This window comes from Maniola hyperantus, chromosome 7, assembly GCF_902806685.2.
Source record: "Maniola hyperantus chromosome 7, iAphHyp1.2, whole genome shotgun sequence".
NCBI lineage: Eukaryota > Metazoa > Arthropoda > Insecta > Lepidoptera > Nymphalidae > Maniola > Maniola hyperantus.
Window position 1 is genome coordinate 9,921,173 of NC_048542.1, and position 16,965 is coordinate 9,938,137.

At 39.2% G+C, this 16,965-nt stretch overlaps 2 protein-coding genes across 4 annotated transcripts in view; one reads left to right on the forward strand and one right to left on the reverse strand.

The window, feature by feature from the left end:
- LOC117983752 (transmembrane protease serine 9-like) overlaps positions 1-16,965 on the reverse strand; it is a 267,133-nt gene that overhangs the window by 221,662 nt on the left and 28,506 nt on the right. Inside the window, exons 20-30 of the mRNA XM_034970371.2 lie at positions 16,071-16,279; positions 15,656-15,810; positions 14,667-14,915; positions 11,246-11,315; positions 9,258-9,415; positions 8,356-8,513; positions 6,624-6,778; positions 5,288-5,456; positions 3,999-4,204; positions 2,978-3,129; positions 2,086-2,410 (exon numbers count right to left, since the gene is read on the reverse strand). Of these exons, the coding sequence (XP_034826262.2) occupies positions 2,153-2,410; positions 2,978-3,129; positions 3,999-4,204; positions 5,288-5,456; positions 6,624-6,778; positions 8,356-8,513; positions 9,258-9,415; positions 11,246-11,315; positions 14,667-14,915; positions 15,656-15,810; positions 16,071-16,279 (1,939 nt within the window). The 3' untranslated portion in view covers positions 2,086-2,152. The remainder of the gene's footprint in view (positions 1-2,085; positions 2,411-2,977; positions 3,130-3,998; positions 4,205-5,287; positions 5,457-6,623; positions 6,779-8,355; positions 8,514-9,257; positions 9,416-11,245; positions 11,316-14,666; positions 14,916-15,655; positions 15,811-16,070; positions 16,280-16,965) is intronic.
- Positions 1-16,965, forward strand: part of mim (missing-in-metastasis) — a 142,019-nt gene that overhangs the window by 63,315 nt on the left and 61,739 nt on the right. The window lies entirely within an intron of this gene.

Genomic DNA, 16,965 nt, shown 5'->3' on the forward strand with positions numbered 1-16,965 from the left:
GCCTATGTCACTCAGGAATAATGTAGCTTTCTACTGGTGAAAGAATTTTTAAAATCGGTTCAGTAGTTCTAAAGATTACCCCCTACAAACAAACTTAACGACATTACCTCTTTATATAATATAATACAACGGGCCGTGCAGCAGAAATCGTAATATTTTAATTTCGCCATAACTTCAAAACCAAACGTCCAATTTTAATCATTCAAAGACCAAATATTATCTCCATAAACTGTTCTTAGTGATGAAATCATTTATTTTGATAAGGATTAATAGCATGAGTAAAATAAACGCGTTTAAATGTAGTCCAAAAAAAATTCAAGATTTTTAAATAAAAAAATGGTTGCTGTGCCTCACTCGACATAGATGGGTATAGTGTGTCGCGGACTTTTTTGTAGATATTTATAAGATCTACAATTAATTAGAACATTTTATGGTTCTATCTTTTATAGTTTAGGCAGCGTACGCAAAATAAGTAACTTTTCTGGTTGATTTTTTACACCTTGTGTCCGAAAAAACCCAAATATCTTACGGAACCCTATTTTTTTCCAAAATAAAATATAGCCTATGTTACTCGTGGATAATGTAGCTTTCGAATGGTGAAAGAATTTTTAAAATCGGTCCAGTAGTTTTTGAGCCTATTCAGTACAAACAAACAAACAAACAAACAAAGAAACAAACAAAGTTTTCCTCTTTATAATATTAGTGTAGACGAAGGTCTGGCACTCGCTGGCTCTTAGTCCGTTAGGTACCTTACCACTCACTCACTGACTGACTGACTGACTAATCATGAAATCTCAGAAACTATAAAGCCTTCAAACTTGAAATTTGGAAGGTAGGTTCTTTCTAGGACGTAGGTGTCAGCTAAGAAACGGTTTTGAACCCCCCCCCCCCCCCCCCCCCCCAAGGGTGCGAAAGGGGGGGGGGTCGAAGGTTGTATGAAAGTCCTATGTTTTTGGAGTTACAGACGTGAAAATCAACATTTAGGTTATTAGCTTTAAATAATAAAAATCTGTATAATTCAATTTGGGAAATTCCCCCCTTAAGGGTGGTAAAATAGGGGGGCAATGTTTTTATAGAAAAGTTTTAACAATTGTTATTTTTACTTGAAATTTGAAATTTAGGCTATTTCTAGGGGGTATGTATCAGATAAGAAAGGATCTAACTAAATTCCCCCCCTAAGGGAGTAAAATGGGGGTCGAAGGGTTATATGAAAATCCTACGTTTTTGAAGTTAGAAATATGATAATTGGCATTTAGGTTCTGGGTTCCGTGTCTTAAGGTGAGACTGAGTGAGTAGGTAGGTGCGGCCTTTTGAAGCGGGAAAATTTCAGATCTCATGTAAAACCAGTACGTGGACGAAGTCGCGGGCATCTGCTAGTTGACTTTAAGACTATAAGTGAAGCTGTGACAGCTGTTGTTAGGGCGTCCGCTTCCTAATCAGAGGTCGGGGGTTCGATCCCGGGCACGCACCTCTTACTTTTCGGATGTGGTTTTTAAGTACATATTACTTGCTTTAACGGTGAAGGAAAACATCGCGAGCAAACCTGCTTGCCTGAGAGTTCTCCATAATTTTCTCAAAGGTTTATGAAGTCTGCTAATCTACATGTCTTGGCCAGCGTGGTAGACTATGGCCAAAACCCTTTTCACTCTGAGACCCGTGCTCTGTAGTGGGCCGGTGATGGGGTGATCGATGCCGATAATATTATAATACGACTGTGTTATAATATTATGGCCTAGTGGTTAAGATGTCCGCCTCCTTTTCGGGAGGTCGGGGGTTCGATTCCGGACACGCACCTCTAAGTTATGTGCGTCTTAAGAAATTAAATATCACTTGTTTTAATGGTGAAGGAAATCATCGTGAGAAAACCTGCATGCCTGAGAGTTCTTCATAATATTCTAAAAGGTTTGTGAAGTCTGCAAATCCGCCCTTGAACAGCTTAGCAGACTATGGCCAAAGCTATTCTCAATCTGAGAGGATACCCGTGCTCAATAGTGGACCGGCAATGATGAAGATAACTGAATTTTTAGGTTCTGTAGGTATAGGTACATGTTGCATCACGTAGAATGAAAACACTCTATAAATGACAAAAACTTTATACAAAAATTATTAAAAACCTTACACACATAAAATATTATCCTATTCCGATTGTACGTCAAGGTTTAATGTTACTTCGTATCCAGGGCATGTATTCGTAGACTTTTGTATAGACCCCAGGCACGTTTTCCATCCCGCAGGGCGTAGGGCCGAAGCTCACGACCCCGACGACTTCATATAGTCTGCCATTGTCCAACATCAAAGGTCCACCGGAATCTCCTTTGCATGAGTCTTTGCCTTTTTCGCCGCCTGCGCATATTTGCCCGCTCCATAGCGGAACTTTTCGTTTGGCTATGTCGTACGACGGTTGGCATTCCTGTGAAATGTGGAATAATACTAATCTATTGTCCCTCTAAAGTCATTCTAAAATTTCAAGGTCTCAATGCGATTAACATATTGTCAGATTTTCCCGAAGATATTATATATTTATGATACAAAACTAGTGTTCAGGTGACACACCCAATTCTTTATGTTTCATACGGATCAAGATCAACTTTGAATTGAAAAAAACGATGTATGGTAAAGAGATGGAGATGTAGGAATATATTATGACTCTAAAGGCCCAGCCTTTGTATTCCTATAGCTAGGTAGATACAGAGGCACGTTAAATACTAATGGTAGCACAGCATTATCATCGTCAACCGATAGATATCCACTGTTATAAGAACGAAGTTAGGACCTCGAGTTGGTAGGTATGACCGTTTGAGTCAAGAAAGGTAAATACACGTGCAGTTTGATCTGCTAGTGCTTTGTACTTCGCTGACAGCTATTCCCAGCCAGCGGCGAGCAGAGTCAGCTAGGTTGAGCTTCGTTATGAACTGACGTTGGCAAAGAGGTGGACCTTATAAGAACAAAGTTAGGACATCGAGTTGATGGCTATTACCGTTTGAGTCAAGAAGGGTAAATCCACGTGAAGTTTGACGCTGCTAGTGCTTTGGAGCTCGCTGACGGCTCCCCAACCAGCGGCGTACAGCGTCGGCTTAGGTTGAGCCTTCTCTATATCTGACGATGGCAAACATATGGGCCGTATGAAATCTGTAAGAGAGTATTACACTAAATATGACGTAAATTTTAGTAAATAGATGATGGTTTTTATGAAGTACCTAAGAGCATTAATTTTAATTAAACCATATCTCAATATATAAAAGGAAAAGCTGACTACTGACTGACTGACTGATCTACGCACAGCTCAAACCACTGGACGGATTGGGTTGTTTGGCATGCAGACGAAGTAGCGGGCATAAACTAGTCATTTTATAAAAACGTATACTCGACCCCACGTGGGATATGCTTTATACTTTTCCTTGTATTTATTAAAAATTAGCTGCCCCGGCGAACTTCTCTCTATTCTTTTTCAGGCAATCTTTTAAATTTTTCTCTCCGTAAGAACCAACCTCGTACTTCAAGGAATATTATAAAAAAAGAGTAAGCGATATCGGTTCTGCTGTTCTCGAGATTTGCGATCAGCAACACATTCAGCAATTCATTTTTATATATAGAAGATCGGACGTCGAGACTTGTAGACCTCTCAAGTGGGTAAAAGTCATGTTACCCATGTTACTGCCAGTTACCCTCCTCAGTTTGGTTATCTAACGAAAAATTCTTGAGAGCCAGTGCGTGCGATATCTTCGTTATTTTATAAAAGCTGAAAGTTCCTCTGCATATTGTCCCCAACACTGGGAGGAAAGTTTGTTTGGATCATGGCGGCTTTATACTTTGACGTTTGATTTTTTTACACCTTTATCACCTGTTATCTCCAAAGCCACCATGATCCAAACAAACGTTCTTCCCAGTGTTGGGCATAATACGCAGAGAAACTGCCAGCTTTTATAAAATAAGGAAGGTCTGGTATGCGCTGGCTCTCCCTCTATAAAGCCTATTTGCTATCATAATCTCGTACCTACCACTGTACGGTGCCACAGTCTTCAACCTTAGTAAAGCTATGTCATGTCTTCGGAGCGCAGAGTTGGGATCGTACCCCTTGTGCGCGATGATCTTCTCGATTGGTACTACGACCGCGCCTTCCGTGCAATCTGTTCCGCCACCCTCGACATCCACGCAGTCCTGTCCATCATTGTTGATATTGTAGTCTCCGAGGCGAACATTTTTACTGCAAAAAGAAAACATTGAGCATTTCATATTTGCCTTAGCTAGAGACGCTATGGTTGGTAAAGAAATAAAAATAACGTGAACTACCTATAATTGAAGATAAAATATATCTTGAAGGAGTCGTAGCTAAACTTAGAGTTAAAGCATAAAACAGAAGTAGAAAGCTTTCAAAGACTAATTTATGTATTGGTACTGGTACTGTATGATATCTTGCTAGATGCTCAAACCAACATTGCGCCTAATAAAGTTTCTTTACAAACGAATTTTCTGATAAATGATACTAAAACTCAATGATTTTTGGTTATTAGGTGCTGATGTAGAGTCGATCAAATATGTGACTGAGAACTTAAATGAATGTACAGACGAAAATGACACTTTAATCGAAGTTACACTTGCTTAAAATAAATTCAATACGAAAAACCGGTCAAGTATAATAAACTAGATGATGCCCGCGACTTCGTCCGCGTGGATATGTAGGTTTTGAGAAATCCTGTGGGAACTCTTTAATTTTCCGGGATAAAAAGTAGCCTATTTCCTTTCCCGGGATGCAAGCTATCCCTGTACCAAATTTCGTCAAAATCGGTTGAACGGTTGAGCCGTGAAAAGCTAGCAGACAGACAGACACACTTTCGCATTTATAATATTAGTATGGATTGTTTGGAAAATTTCATGGTTGCGATTTGCGAAGAGTTTTTGATGATGTAGGTATATCGAACGATGATCATATTATGATAAATACGTCTTAGTGTCATCAACTCATCGCTACCCATATTATGCGGAAGTGTGTTTGTTGTTGGTTTAATCCTTCATTCTCATTTTCTCAACGGATCGACTTGATTTTTTGCATGGTTATTGGTAATTTATAATTTAATATGGTTATTAATAATTAAATACCTGGAGTGTGACATAAGCTGTTTTTATCCTGGAAAATCGAAGAGTTCTCACGGGATTTTCAATAAACTAAATCCACGTGAACAAAGTCGCGGGCATCAGCAGTATTTCAATAAACTTTTCCTTCTTTTCAACATCAGATACCTATAGAGCCTTGTGCGTTATATGTAAAGACAAAGAGTAAGGTACTAACGGTTCAGCAATCCTCAACACGGGACCTAGAACGCAATGTCCGGCAGTTAGGACGTATTTTCCACTGATTAGCGCGCCACCACATAGGAGCTTGATCTTGTCGTCTCTAACCCCCTTGTACTCTATGATCGTCAGCCATGGGTATTGATCTATTGCAGTTGCGTTGCCACCTGGAATTACAAAGAACTTTTTACGATCTTCAGCAATATCTACAAATCTAAAAATATAGGTAACACGTTATGCTCAATTCTACCATCATCATCATCATCATCATCATCAACCAATAGACGTCCACTGCTGGACGTAGGTCTCTTGTTGGGACTTCAACACGCCACGGTCTTGCGCCGCCTGGATCCAGCGGCTCCCTGCGACTCATCTGATGTCGTCCGTCCACCTAGTGAGGGGGCTCAATTCTACCAAAGCTACCTTACTAAATATAGACGTAACCCAATCTTATATTGAATATTTTCATAATAATTAACAAAGATGAAAGAACCGAAGAAGTTGTATTAATTCTGTCTTAAAAACATAATTACGGATTCCATGTAATTAATATCCTCGTGACGATGCACGTGTTAACGCGAACAGGTTCAAATAAGGTAAATGGCATTGTAATATCCATGATTAACGTAAAAAAAATATCACGTGAACAAAAGTACTTTGTGTTTCAATGAAATAATCATCATACAATCAAGTCAATTCTTAAGCGGTTTAAACTTTGTCGATTATTTCGAAGCTATGCGTTAATCAATATGCTTTGCGCATTATTAATTTCACTACTACCTTACTATAAGTGCACCATTAAGACGGCTGTCCATTGCTGCGTACGGACACGCCAAGCCCATATTTTGCTTTCTATGTAGCAACACTAACTGCAGTCTGTCAATAGACTGACGACATCGCTTCTGACGTTCGCCGTGTGTCCGTGCACAGCGTGCTCAGCAGTGGAACCGAGGCACCATTATTTTGTATCACCAATAATTGATAACATCGCGGCTATCGACCGAAAAGCTTAATAAAATAATTGGGCTTACAAATAGGTTCTGCCAAATTGGGAAACTCGAAATTATTTTTACATTACAATCAAAGCTGCACTTACAGGGAATCTCCCGCTATACATCTTGGCGGCTCCTCATTGTTCTGAAGATTTATCAATTTCTTTTTAGTGTTAGTTTTAGTTTTAGTTTAGTTTCTTTTGACTTTTTAGTGTACAGGTCCTTCTTGACTTGTTTCTAGCTGTGATACGACCTATATTACTGATAGGACATAGTACCACATAGGTATGCTTTATTCGCTGCCCAACGGATGCAACCTAGTGAAGCTCAAGTAGTGCTTACCAAAAATTTTATTGCCAGAAGCGCTGTCTAGACCACAGCACTCGGTGCGGGGGTCAGGTGGCGCCGCAGACGGCACGCAGACCCTAGTCGGAGAAGTCACCGCGGTAGGTGCTGGTCCGCAACAGACGCTGTTCTGTACATTTGGATCTTCGCATCTGTGAATAATTAACCAGAATCAATCGTTGTACGGTCGGACTCAGAATTCGAGTAGCAATTCCGCAAAACTATTGCATGAAAATGCAGTCGCACTTTTGACCCTTTTCTATGAACACGCCACACACACAGCCGTGCCGTGCAGCGCAAGTGAATTTGATCATTAAAGTGCTATACGAGTTTTGGCCTTTGACTGTACCTGATACCTCCTGATACGGAACTTCCGGCGTCCGTGTTCCCTGCCACATAATATTATGACTTGAGTACCTTAAAGTCAAGAGTAAATAGGCATCTTCTAGACAAACGCGCTCTAATCTAGACCTCACCATTGCTTTTTGTAATTATTAGATATTTTTTAACCGACTTCAAAAAAAGGAGGAGGTTCTCAATTCGTCGGAATCTTTTTTTTTTTTTTTTTTTTTTTTTTTTTTATGTATGTTCCCCGATTACTCGAAAACGCCTGGACCGATTTTAATCGAGATTGTCGTCAAGGGCAATGTAAGACGTAGAGTTTGCTTATTTTCCAATCGACATTTAGGTAATAGATTGTCAGGTTTTGTATATTGATTTTCATTAGGTTTTTTATATTCACGATGCACGATGTTTGGTATCATCAGATTTCCATTCTGGCGACTATAAATTGCAGAAATTATAGACATCAAATCTTAAATGCGTTTTAGCTCCTCGTAAACATAAGTTTTTAGTCTCATAAATGGTACGGCTCCACTTTTGACGACCTCCCTGACGCAGTGGTGAGCGCTGTGGTCTTAATAGTGGGAGGTCCCGGGTTCGATTCCTGGCAGGGGTTTGGAATTTTATAATTTCTAAATTTCTGGTCTGGTCTGGTAGGAGGCTTCGGCCGTGGCTAGTTACCACCCTACCGGCAAAGCCGTGCCGCCAAGCGATTTAGCGTTCCGGTACGATGCCGTGTAGAAACCAAAGGGGTATGGGTTTAATAAAAACTGCCATACCCCTTCCAGGTTAGCCCGCTATCATCTTAGACTGCATCATCACTTACCACCAGGTGAGATTGCAGTCAAGGGCTTACTTGTATCTGAATAAAAAAATTAAAAAAAAACTATCGGGACTCGGCGGCAAATGATTCGAGTTTGGGCAAATTATGTTCGAAAGTTTTGAATTCAACTGGCCACACTGCGAAATCGCGAACGTTTTGAGTATTGAGAAACGATATGATTGCCGCCGGCCACACAATTCGCGATATCACGAATCATTTGCCGAATCGCGATAGTGGAGCCGCTGCAATATGACTATGCGTGTAGCTAATTTATCGGTGTGGCATGGGAAGGCAATTATGGTTATGTAAATCTGATGATGCAAAACACTATGACCTTCAAAACTCATGAATTTCCCATGATGATTCCTAAGAAGTTCAAGTCTTTTGCATAAATAATTTTTAGTTAGAGCTAAACTTTTAGTCTTACCGGTTTTTAAAAATCCATACAATTTTTGTAAATTGATTGATTGATTGATGTTGTTAGATTTAGTATAGAAAAGGGACGTTAAGGAATTCAACGAATTTCGATTTTGAATCTACTCTATTATTAGGTTTTCAGCTCACCTTGAATTTCTTATATATTGTAAGTTCTCAGTGGATAGCGGCGGCCTAAGTAAGTTGACAAGAGCTGGACATTTGAGTATGTCCATACAGGTACCCTCCTGTGCTTGTGGTGTGAAGCATCTTTGGTCCTCATCGGTTTTGGCAGATGGACAACACACCTGACAAAGTAGGTTTTGATATAATATGTATAGTACGCGACAGGTCGAGATGGCAATTGGGGTATAAGGCGGGGAGATGCCCCATACTACCGCACGTCACCAGCGCTATCCCGCACCGGGCTAGCGTGGGGCTGTGCGGGTGTGCGGGGCGTCCCCACCCGATTACCATCTGGAACTGTCGCGTACCTACCTACTAAACATAATATTATCATACATAGTTTATATTTATATAAAGTAATCCAAACATTTTGTTCTGTCCAGTATATTATTATTATTTACTAGATGATGCCCGCGACTTCGTCCGCACAGATTTCCGTTTTTTTGAAAATCCCGTGGGTAATATTTGGTTAACCGGGATAAAAAGCATATGCCCTTCCAGGGGGGCAAGCTGCCAAATTTCGTCAAACTTGGTTTAACAGATGGGCCGTGAAAAGTTTGCATACAGACACTTTCGCATCTACAATATAATTTTTTTTTAAATTCATATACAAGTTAGCCCTTGATTGAAATCTCACCTGGTGGTAAGTGATGATTCAGTCTAAGATGGAAGCGGGCTAACCTGGAAGGGGTATGGCAGTTTTTTATAAAACTTACAGCCTTAAGTAGTTAGGTAAGAATGGATTTTAGCAGATTTGATTTTGTATTGAATTGTTTTCCGTGTCCAAATGCTTCACTGTAGCTTCTTCACGAACTTCGTAACTACATAATTATAATACAAGTTGTAAAAATTTTGTAGTGTCTTACCATTGGTACGTTGTTGGAATATCCACACAGGGAATCTCTCAAAAGCTTCACATCTGCATCATTTCTGTTCGTCTTTTTGAGTATGTCATATAATGGTGCGCATTCCGTCAAAAGTATACATATACCGCTTTGTGCATTCGGCGTCATGCATAGTGACTCTGAAAACATTTAAAATTGGTGATTAGCATAGTATCAATCGTTAATTGGAAGTCATCCATAAACTGGAACATCTTCATAAGGATGAAGATTCTAGTTAAGGCGCCATTTCCACGGGCGAGGGAATCGCAACGAGTGCGACCTATATCGTCGGTGAAAGTATCGCCCTGTGGAGATTGGTATATAAGAGTTACCAGGGCTCGCCCGCAGCGGATTAGCACGGGGGCTGTGCGAGTATGCGGGGCGTTCCATCCCCGATTGCCATCTCAACATGACCTATTTTTTGTGTACGTTTTGTGTACGAATTTGGTAGCACGGCGAGACTATCGCCGTGGTTCTCTCGTCCGTAGAGATGGCGCCTAAGCCTCTAGGTGCCTCTGGTCAGCCTGCGTACTAAGTAGGTATACATATTAAAACTATGGATCCATAGAAACCTGTTTGAAAAGTAGACCTTGCTCATGGAATGATTTAAATGAAATTTAATCCGTAATTATCATTGTCGAAACCAACGATATCATTAATTTTGCTTTCACATAGTAACTCTATGTGAAAGTAAAATGAATAGATCTCTACACATAAGTAGTAGTGTGATGTAAGTAAATATGAGCCGTTGTCTGTCATTAAAACATTGGTGACAATCTTGACGTTGGCTGTTCTGGGTTCCGTACCCGAAGGGTACCAACGGGACCCTAGTATACTAAGACTGCGTTGTCCGTCTGGCTGTCTGTCAGCGAAATTTTCACAGAATGTGTATTTCTATCGCCGCTATAACAACAATACTAAAATTTCAAAATTGCCGCCACGAAAATCTATATCTACTAATATTATAAAGAGGTAAATTGGTAAATAAATAAATAAATTAAAAATACTTTTTATTCAAGTACACTTTCACAAGCACTTTTGAATCGTCGGATGCACCTCCATCACCACTGGTTCGGATGCCTTTCCTACCGAGAAGAACCATCAAGAAACTCGGCGGTTGCTCTTTTCAAATATTTGATATACAATATTATGCCATGTATAAAAAAAGTATTTGCTTCAATTGTGTAATTTATGTAAGTTTGTTTGTAGGGGGTAGTCTCTGGAACTACTAAACCGATATTTAAAATATTTTCACCAGTAGAAAGCTACATTATTCCTGAGTGACATAGTATATTTCAAAAATATGGAGATCTCTACGAAAATTGTAATAACTAGGTACCTGTGCGAAGTCGCTAGTTAAAAATAAAATATAAAGCGTTCTTTCTTGTACGATGGTACGGAAACCTTCCTTTGCGATCCGACTCCACTTGACTGATTTTTTAAATTAAATAGGTACAATTTACAACATGCAGACGGAGCAAAACACTTTTAATGATTTTTATAATATTATCATACAACATCCTGCACAAAATAATGTCAGAGTAGTTTCATCAGTTATTATCTCTTGGTAAACATTTAACTCATTAGATGGGCGTTTTTCCTTATGACATACTTAATCTTTTGTTATTGGTATTATGTTATTGCTCTATTAGAATCATAATAACTTCTACCGACATAAGACATCTTTAGTTCGTTTAGTTTTTAGACTCCTAAGTGAACGACACAAAAAATGAATTATTAAGGGTGTAAATAAATTTTAAATTAAGAGTTTACCTATTGCGTTCTAGTAAAAACTCAAAATGCTATCGTTCTTTTTAAAATGTTCTTATTATTATTTCGCCAAATTAATGGCTATTCACCATAATTTTATGTTGTCCAGATAAAACTACTTATCTTCCTCCGCCAGCGCCGCTAAAGCTCACCAAAGAAAAACAATAAAATCGTAAAAACCAAACTGGATTTCAACTTACGTCCTTGTACATAACTTAGGCACGAAATCAACGCTGATAAAAGCAACAAACGAGTCATCTTCAGGTCGAACTATATAACATAGCATAACATGTTATATTACGAGTATGCGACGCGTCTCGACGCCGCGCACGATCGGTATATACTGGGAAATGGGAATCTCGATAAGTGACTCGACCGCTACTTTTTGTTGCTTTTTTGCCAAACGACTCCGATTGACGCAAAAAATTTAGGTAGAGAATATAGTTTTAAAAAAGGTTGTTCAGAAACTCAAAGAATATAAGGTTTTAATATATTTTTTAAAACGACCCATTCTATAACCTATTGGAACTCAATAAGAGATAAAAGTACCCCATCCCGTTTCAGATTAGCTGGAGTTCAAAAATGAATCATTAGTGACCATCAAGATTTATGATCCCATTTTCTGACAGAAATCTCATGACTCTTATTTCTGAGAGGCCGCAGCGTAGGTTCCTTACATTTGAAGTACTTACCTAGTAGACAAACGACACAGAATCTGGAGTTGTCAAATCACGAGTTATCGTTCATATAAAATGACAGATTTGCCTCCATGCAAATGCCGTGTCTGTAAAGGTGCGTACTGACCAGGAGCATTCGCTTGTAAATAATATAACAGCTCGAATTCGAGGGTTACTTTGGTGAATATGTTAAGCCAAGCTACATTGCGCACTTTGGCATGATACAGCTCTTTGTAATGATTGAGTGCTGTTGTGAGTGTTACAAAAGCGAATGTTCCTCCGGTCAATACTGCACCTACAATTATAATGTAAATGCTCAGAACCAAATTCTAACATGTAACGTATCTAACTTTTGCATTGAGGCAGATCTTCAAAAGTCAGATACTCGTGGAATATCAAGGCAGTAGCCAAAGAGGTGGCATGTAAAACAACTGCTACATCTTTAAGTTCTACGGGGGAATGAAAGAACTCTATCATCATCAATCAACGCACCGCGTTTACGTTTGGACACTTAGATTGAAAACTCGGAGTTAGGGCTCATAATCGTATCGCTGGCTGTAAAAGGTTTATGTGTCAACGTATCTGCTAGATCGCGCGTCGTATTTTAGCGTTGTTGAAGAATTTACGATTCTGTTGAGATATCAGAATTACTATTCACTGACCTCGTAAACGGTCTGCTGGAGTAATTTATTGGCACGTCTTCACGAATGTAGCATGAGTTGCTCGTATCTCGGTTAGACTTGTTTTGATTGTATCTTATTTGACCTTCTTATATTTAAATACTAGATGATATCCGCCACTTCGTTCGCATGATTTAGGTTTTTAAACATCCAGTGGGAACTCTTTGATTTTTCAAGATAAAAAGTAGCCTGCAGTTAGTGATTAGTTCAATTACTTAAGTAGGTAGGTACCTCTTGATTATTCGTATAGGTCTTTAAGAAGTTTGTGCTTCCTATGATAGGTATAAATAAACAGGAAGGAATAAACTAATTTCATAGTATTAAATCTCCGAATATTTCATGAATAGGTTAACTTTTATGTACCTAATAGTATAACGTACCTACTTTAAATCTGCCGTGGGTGTCTATGCGAGAACTGGATCTGGTAATAAGGTTAATAGTAGGGATCACGACCAATAGCAATGGGGAATATGACGCGCGAGAGATTTCAATATTATTTACTTATACGGATTATAAAAGCTAGGTAGCTTACTAAGAGAAAATACTTAGGTATAAATAATATTGATAAGCATCGAATAATTAGGTATGTTGCATCTAAAGCGATAACAACCGGTATTTATGTTATTTCCTCTACTTATTATAGCTGAAAACCTTATACAAAGACCCGAACTAGAGCTGATATAGTTAGGTATCGGTATAGTAGGTATGCGACAGGTCGAGATGGAAATCGGGGTGGGGACGCCCCGCACACCCGCCTACCCCGCACCGAGCTAGCGCGGGTGACTTGCGGGTGTGCGGGGCGTCCCCACCCCAATTGCCATCTCGACCTGTTGCGTAGTATTTATTAAGTAGAAATCCATAAAAGAGTATAATATGCAAGTCTTGCTGAGTTTCAGCTAAACTTCTGTTCCACTAATTACCTACCTAATGGTAACAGCTATAATTTCAAATTTATGAGGTGCATTGTATGCGCATAGGTGTACCTACCTACTTCTCTGACACAATATGTTGCAGCGTAACTCTCCTCCAAGTAGGTACCTACGTTAATGAAAAGAAACAAAATAAAACTAAACATGTTATTAAAAATATATCTTATATTATTATTCTTAATACTAATTATAATAATTTACCTACTTACTTAATTTTCCTCCATAGTAGTGCGAATAATAAATTAATTACTTTTATGTACTTATTTAATACACAGGTAGGTATACGAATTGAGATCGTTGTATCATATATTTTGTTTTTGAGCTATGAAGAGGACTTGGCTCATTGAAAGCTAGTTTAGGCTAGAGACAAATCTAGAGGAAGGGTGATAATTTATTGAAACTCGGAATCTGCGCCGTTATCTGTGCGGATAAGACGCCGAAGATGAATTCCATGCGAGGAATTCCACTAGATTTGTCTCTAGCCCAACACGTCGCGTTGGTTATTTTTTTAATGAAACAAGAATATATTAAGGAAAACGTGACATTGATCAGTTCTGCTTTTTTGTGTTTGAATAATTATTAAAAATGCAACACTAACATTCCGCCCACTTGATCTCCAAAAGGTTATCCAGAGGTTTTAAGATTATAAAGATTCATGTGATTTGAAGAAATTATACTAAACTATACTCTATCACAGTTATAGTTATATTCACTAATGAGTAACGGCTTAATTAGTATAAATGTACACATAAGTGCACACACAGTGTATTTAGTATTTACGTATTGTTATTTTAATAGCCTGGGTCATAGGTTCAGAAGAATTCCTCATTTAAATAAAAATAAATGGAAAATGTTATCTGCATTGCATTACATTAATATCCAAATTCCCAATAGACATCAATGGAACCAAGAGTTCTCTTGGCAAGGCTCAGACACACAACGCGCGAAGCGATGCGTAGAAGCAGCAGTAAGACAGGACGTCATTGTTGTTCGCGTGTATGATTTGTAATAAAAGGAACGGTACGTCGCACGTCGTCACATTGCGATTGTGTTTGGCCTAGCCTGACTCAGGTGACGTTCCGTTACATGGAATGACGTGTGACGGAAACGTGTCACACGCGACTGCTAGCTGTTGTAATACAATATTCCTTGTATCACACAGTTCTCTGTGTGATAGCGACTGAGATTTCAGTGCTGCGCTGCAGCAGTCTCCGTTTCGGTATGACGTGCTCCATTCGATTCATTGCACTCTTATCCTATACAAAATTTAAAAAGTACGTTATCATAGCAGTCGCAGTTTTTGTGTGTCCAATCCTTTAAGTCTCTTATCATTTATGGCTTAATATTGTCACTGATCCACGACAGGTAATCGTACACCTTGGTATAAACACTGGGCTTCTTGATACCGCATTGCAACAGTCCAAAGCTGACTACGCCTACCACTTCATGAATCTTCTCGTTTTCGTACATCAAAGGCCCGCCAGAGTCACCCTTGCATGTATCCTTATCGAGCTCGCCGCCGGCGCAGATTTGCCGTTCCCATATTAGTGAGCCTTTTAGTGTATTGAAAGCTGATTGGCATTGCTGAAAAAGAAAATACCCGTTGTTTATGACTATTTATGAATTAACAACCAAGTTATTAGTGTTATCAATTAAAACTTCATCAAATTGTAATTGGTTCACTTTTGTGCAAAACAAATGGACTTTATTCATATTGTTTAGTCGCTATTTCGCTGGTCGAAACATGGCCTCATTATACTGTCATGTCTTTCACTCGATGATGATTTGTGGGATTGTCACTGATGGATATTTTTCCACGTTATGTGAAAACCTTACCCCCGTCCCCACTTATCGTTTGTCGGACACGGATTTTTATCGGATTTTCCAGTGGCAGAACATTTTATATAAGACTATTCACACTTTTTGGAAATCGATTTTGGGTTAAAATGTACTGACAAACGAAAAGAGGAAACGAGAGGTCATTATAAAGTTCCGAAATCAGTGTTTTCTGCCAATTATAATCTTTAAAACTAGAGTAGAATAGGCACCTTCTGGGCAAACGTGTCCCATCTTAGGCATCACACATCATCACTTCCCATCAGGTGTGATCGTGGTCAAGCGTGCGCTATAGGCGCTATGAATAAATAAAGAACTTTACTTTTTATTAACATTTAATTTACATCTAATTGAAGTCTATCAATAGGTTATATCAATGAGTCCTCGCGATTTATCATCAGCATTGAAGTGGGGAATTGGGGATAAAATGATTTCAAAGAGTTTTTACGTTAACTACGCGTCTTCTTTTAGTTGTATGCTTTACTTACCTCGTGATTGACGTAAGGTAAGCTGGTATACAGCTTTACATCGCTGAATGGACGAGTCTCACTCACAGCCCCCCAGCCGGCCACGAAAAATCTCATGCTCGTCGGTGGTGCTTTGGTTATGTCTGACGTAGGCAAACAAATTGGCCTGATGAAATCTAGAACAAAAAACGTGATTGTAAGATTTATTGAACTATGTCTTGAATATTGTTGTGTAATTATATTATACAAGAAGTATTCATAACATAAAATCGGCCTTTAGAATGTCATTTCGGCTTTGTAGAGCATTGTCTCTGTCACTCATACCTATATGACGTTTTGTCGCTCTCAACGACAGAGACAGTGCTCTACAAATCTGCTATCTCCTTCTAAAGGTCGATGTACATTACTTTCGGCCGCGTACTGTATAATATCTCACCGTTGAAAGTGACCATTTGGGAAAGTCTAAGCAAGGCGATATCGTGGGCAAACTGTACGATCTTCTGTGAGTTGTATGCTTGATGAGGGATAGCTGACTCGACAGGCACTCGGACGGCACCAGGAGTACAGTCCTCGCCACCGCCCTCCACCGCCACACAGTCTCTTCCACTATTCGTAGTGTTGTATTCACCAAGGAGGACAGCAACCCTGTAAAGAAATATTAAATTTAAAATCCATTTAGATTTTCGTGCTATTATTAATAGACCACTTCGACTTCGAAAATAACAAGCAAATGAGCAGGCGGGTCACCTGATGTTAAGTCATTACTGCCGCCCATGAACATTAGCAGTACCAGAGAAACCGCCAATGCGTTGCCGGCCTTTCGAAGAACCCCATGTGGTGGGAACACCGCTGAAGGGAGTTGATTCCACAGTTTGCATGTGCGTGGAAAAAAGGATCTGTATTCATATTAAAATTCTGATTTTCCGGGTTAAAAGTAGCCTACTCGTATGTCCGTCAAAGGGATGCAAGCTTTGTACTGAATTTCGTCAAAAGTGGATAAGCAGATGAGTCATGAAATAATAGTATGCATGAAACTCGCGGTTCATGTGGGCGATAAATACCCCCGCAACGTCAAGGTTAAGGATTTGGGAACCGGAATCGGCATAATATTGCTTTATCATGGGAGAAAAGATTCTTTCGTTAAGAATCGGTACAGTAGAATGGAAAGATTCGTAGATGGAAAGTAAATTTAAATCTATATATAAATCTACATAATATAAAAGGAAAAGCTGACTGACTGACTGACCGACTGATCTATCAAGGCACATCTCAAAGCACTGGACGGATCGGGCTGAAGATTGGCATGCAGATAGCTATTATGACGTAGGCCT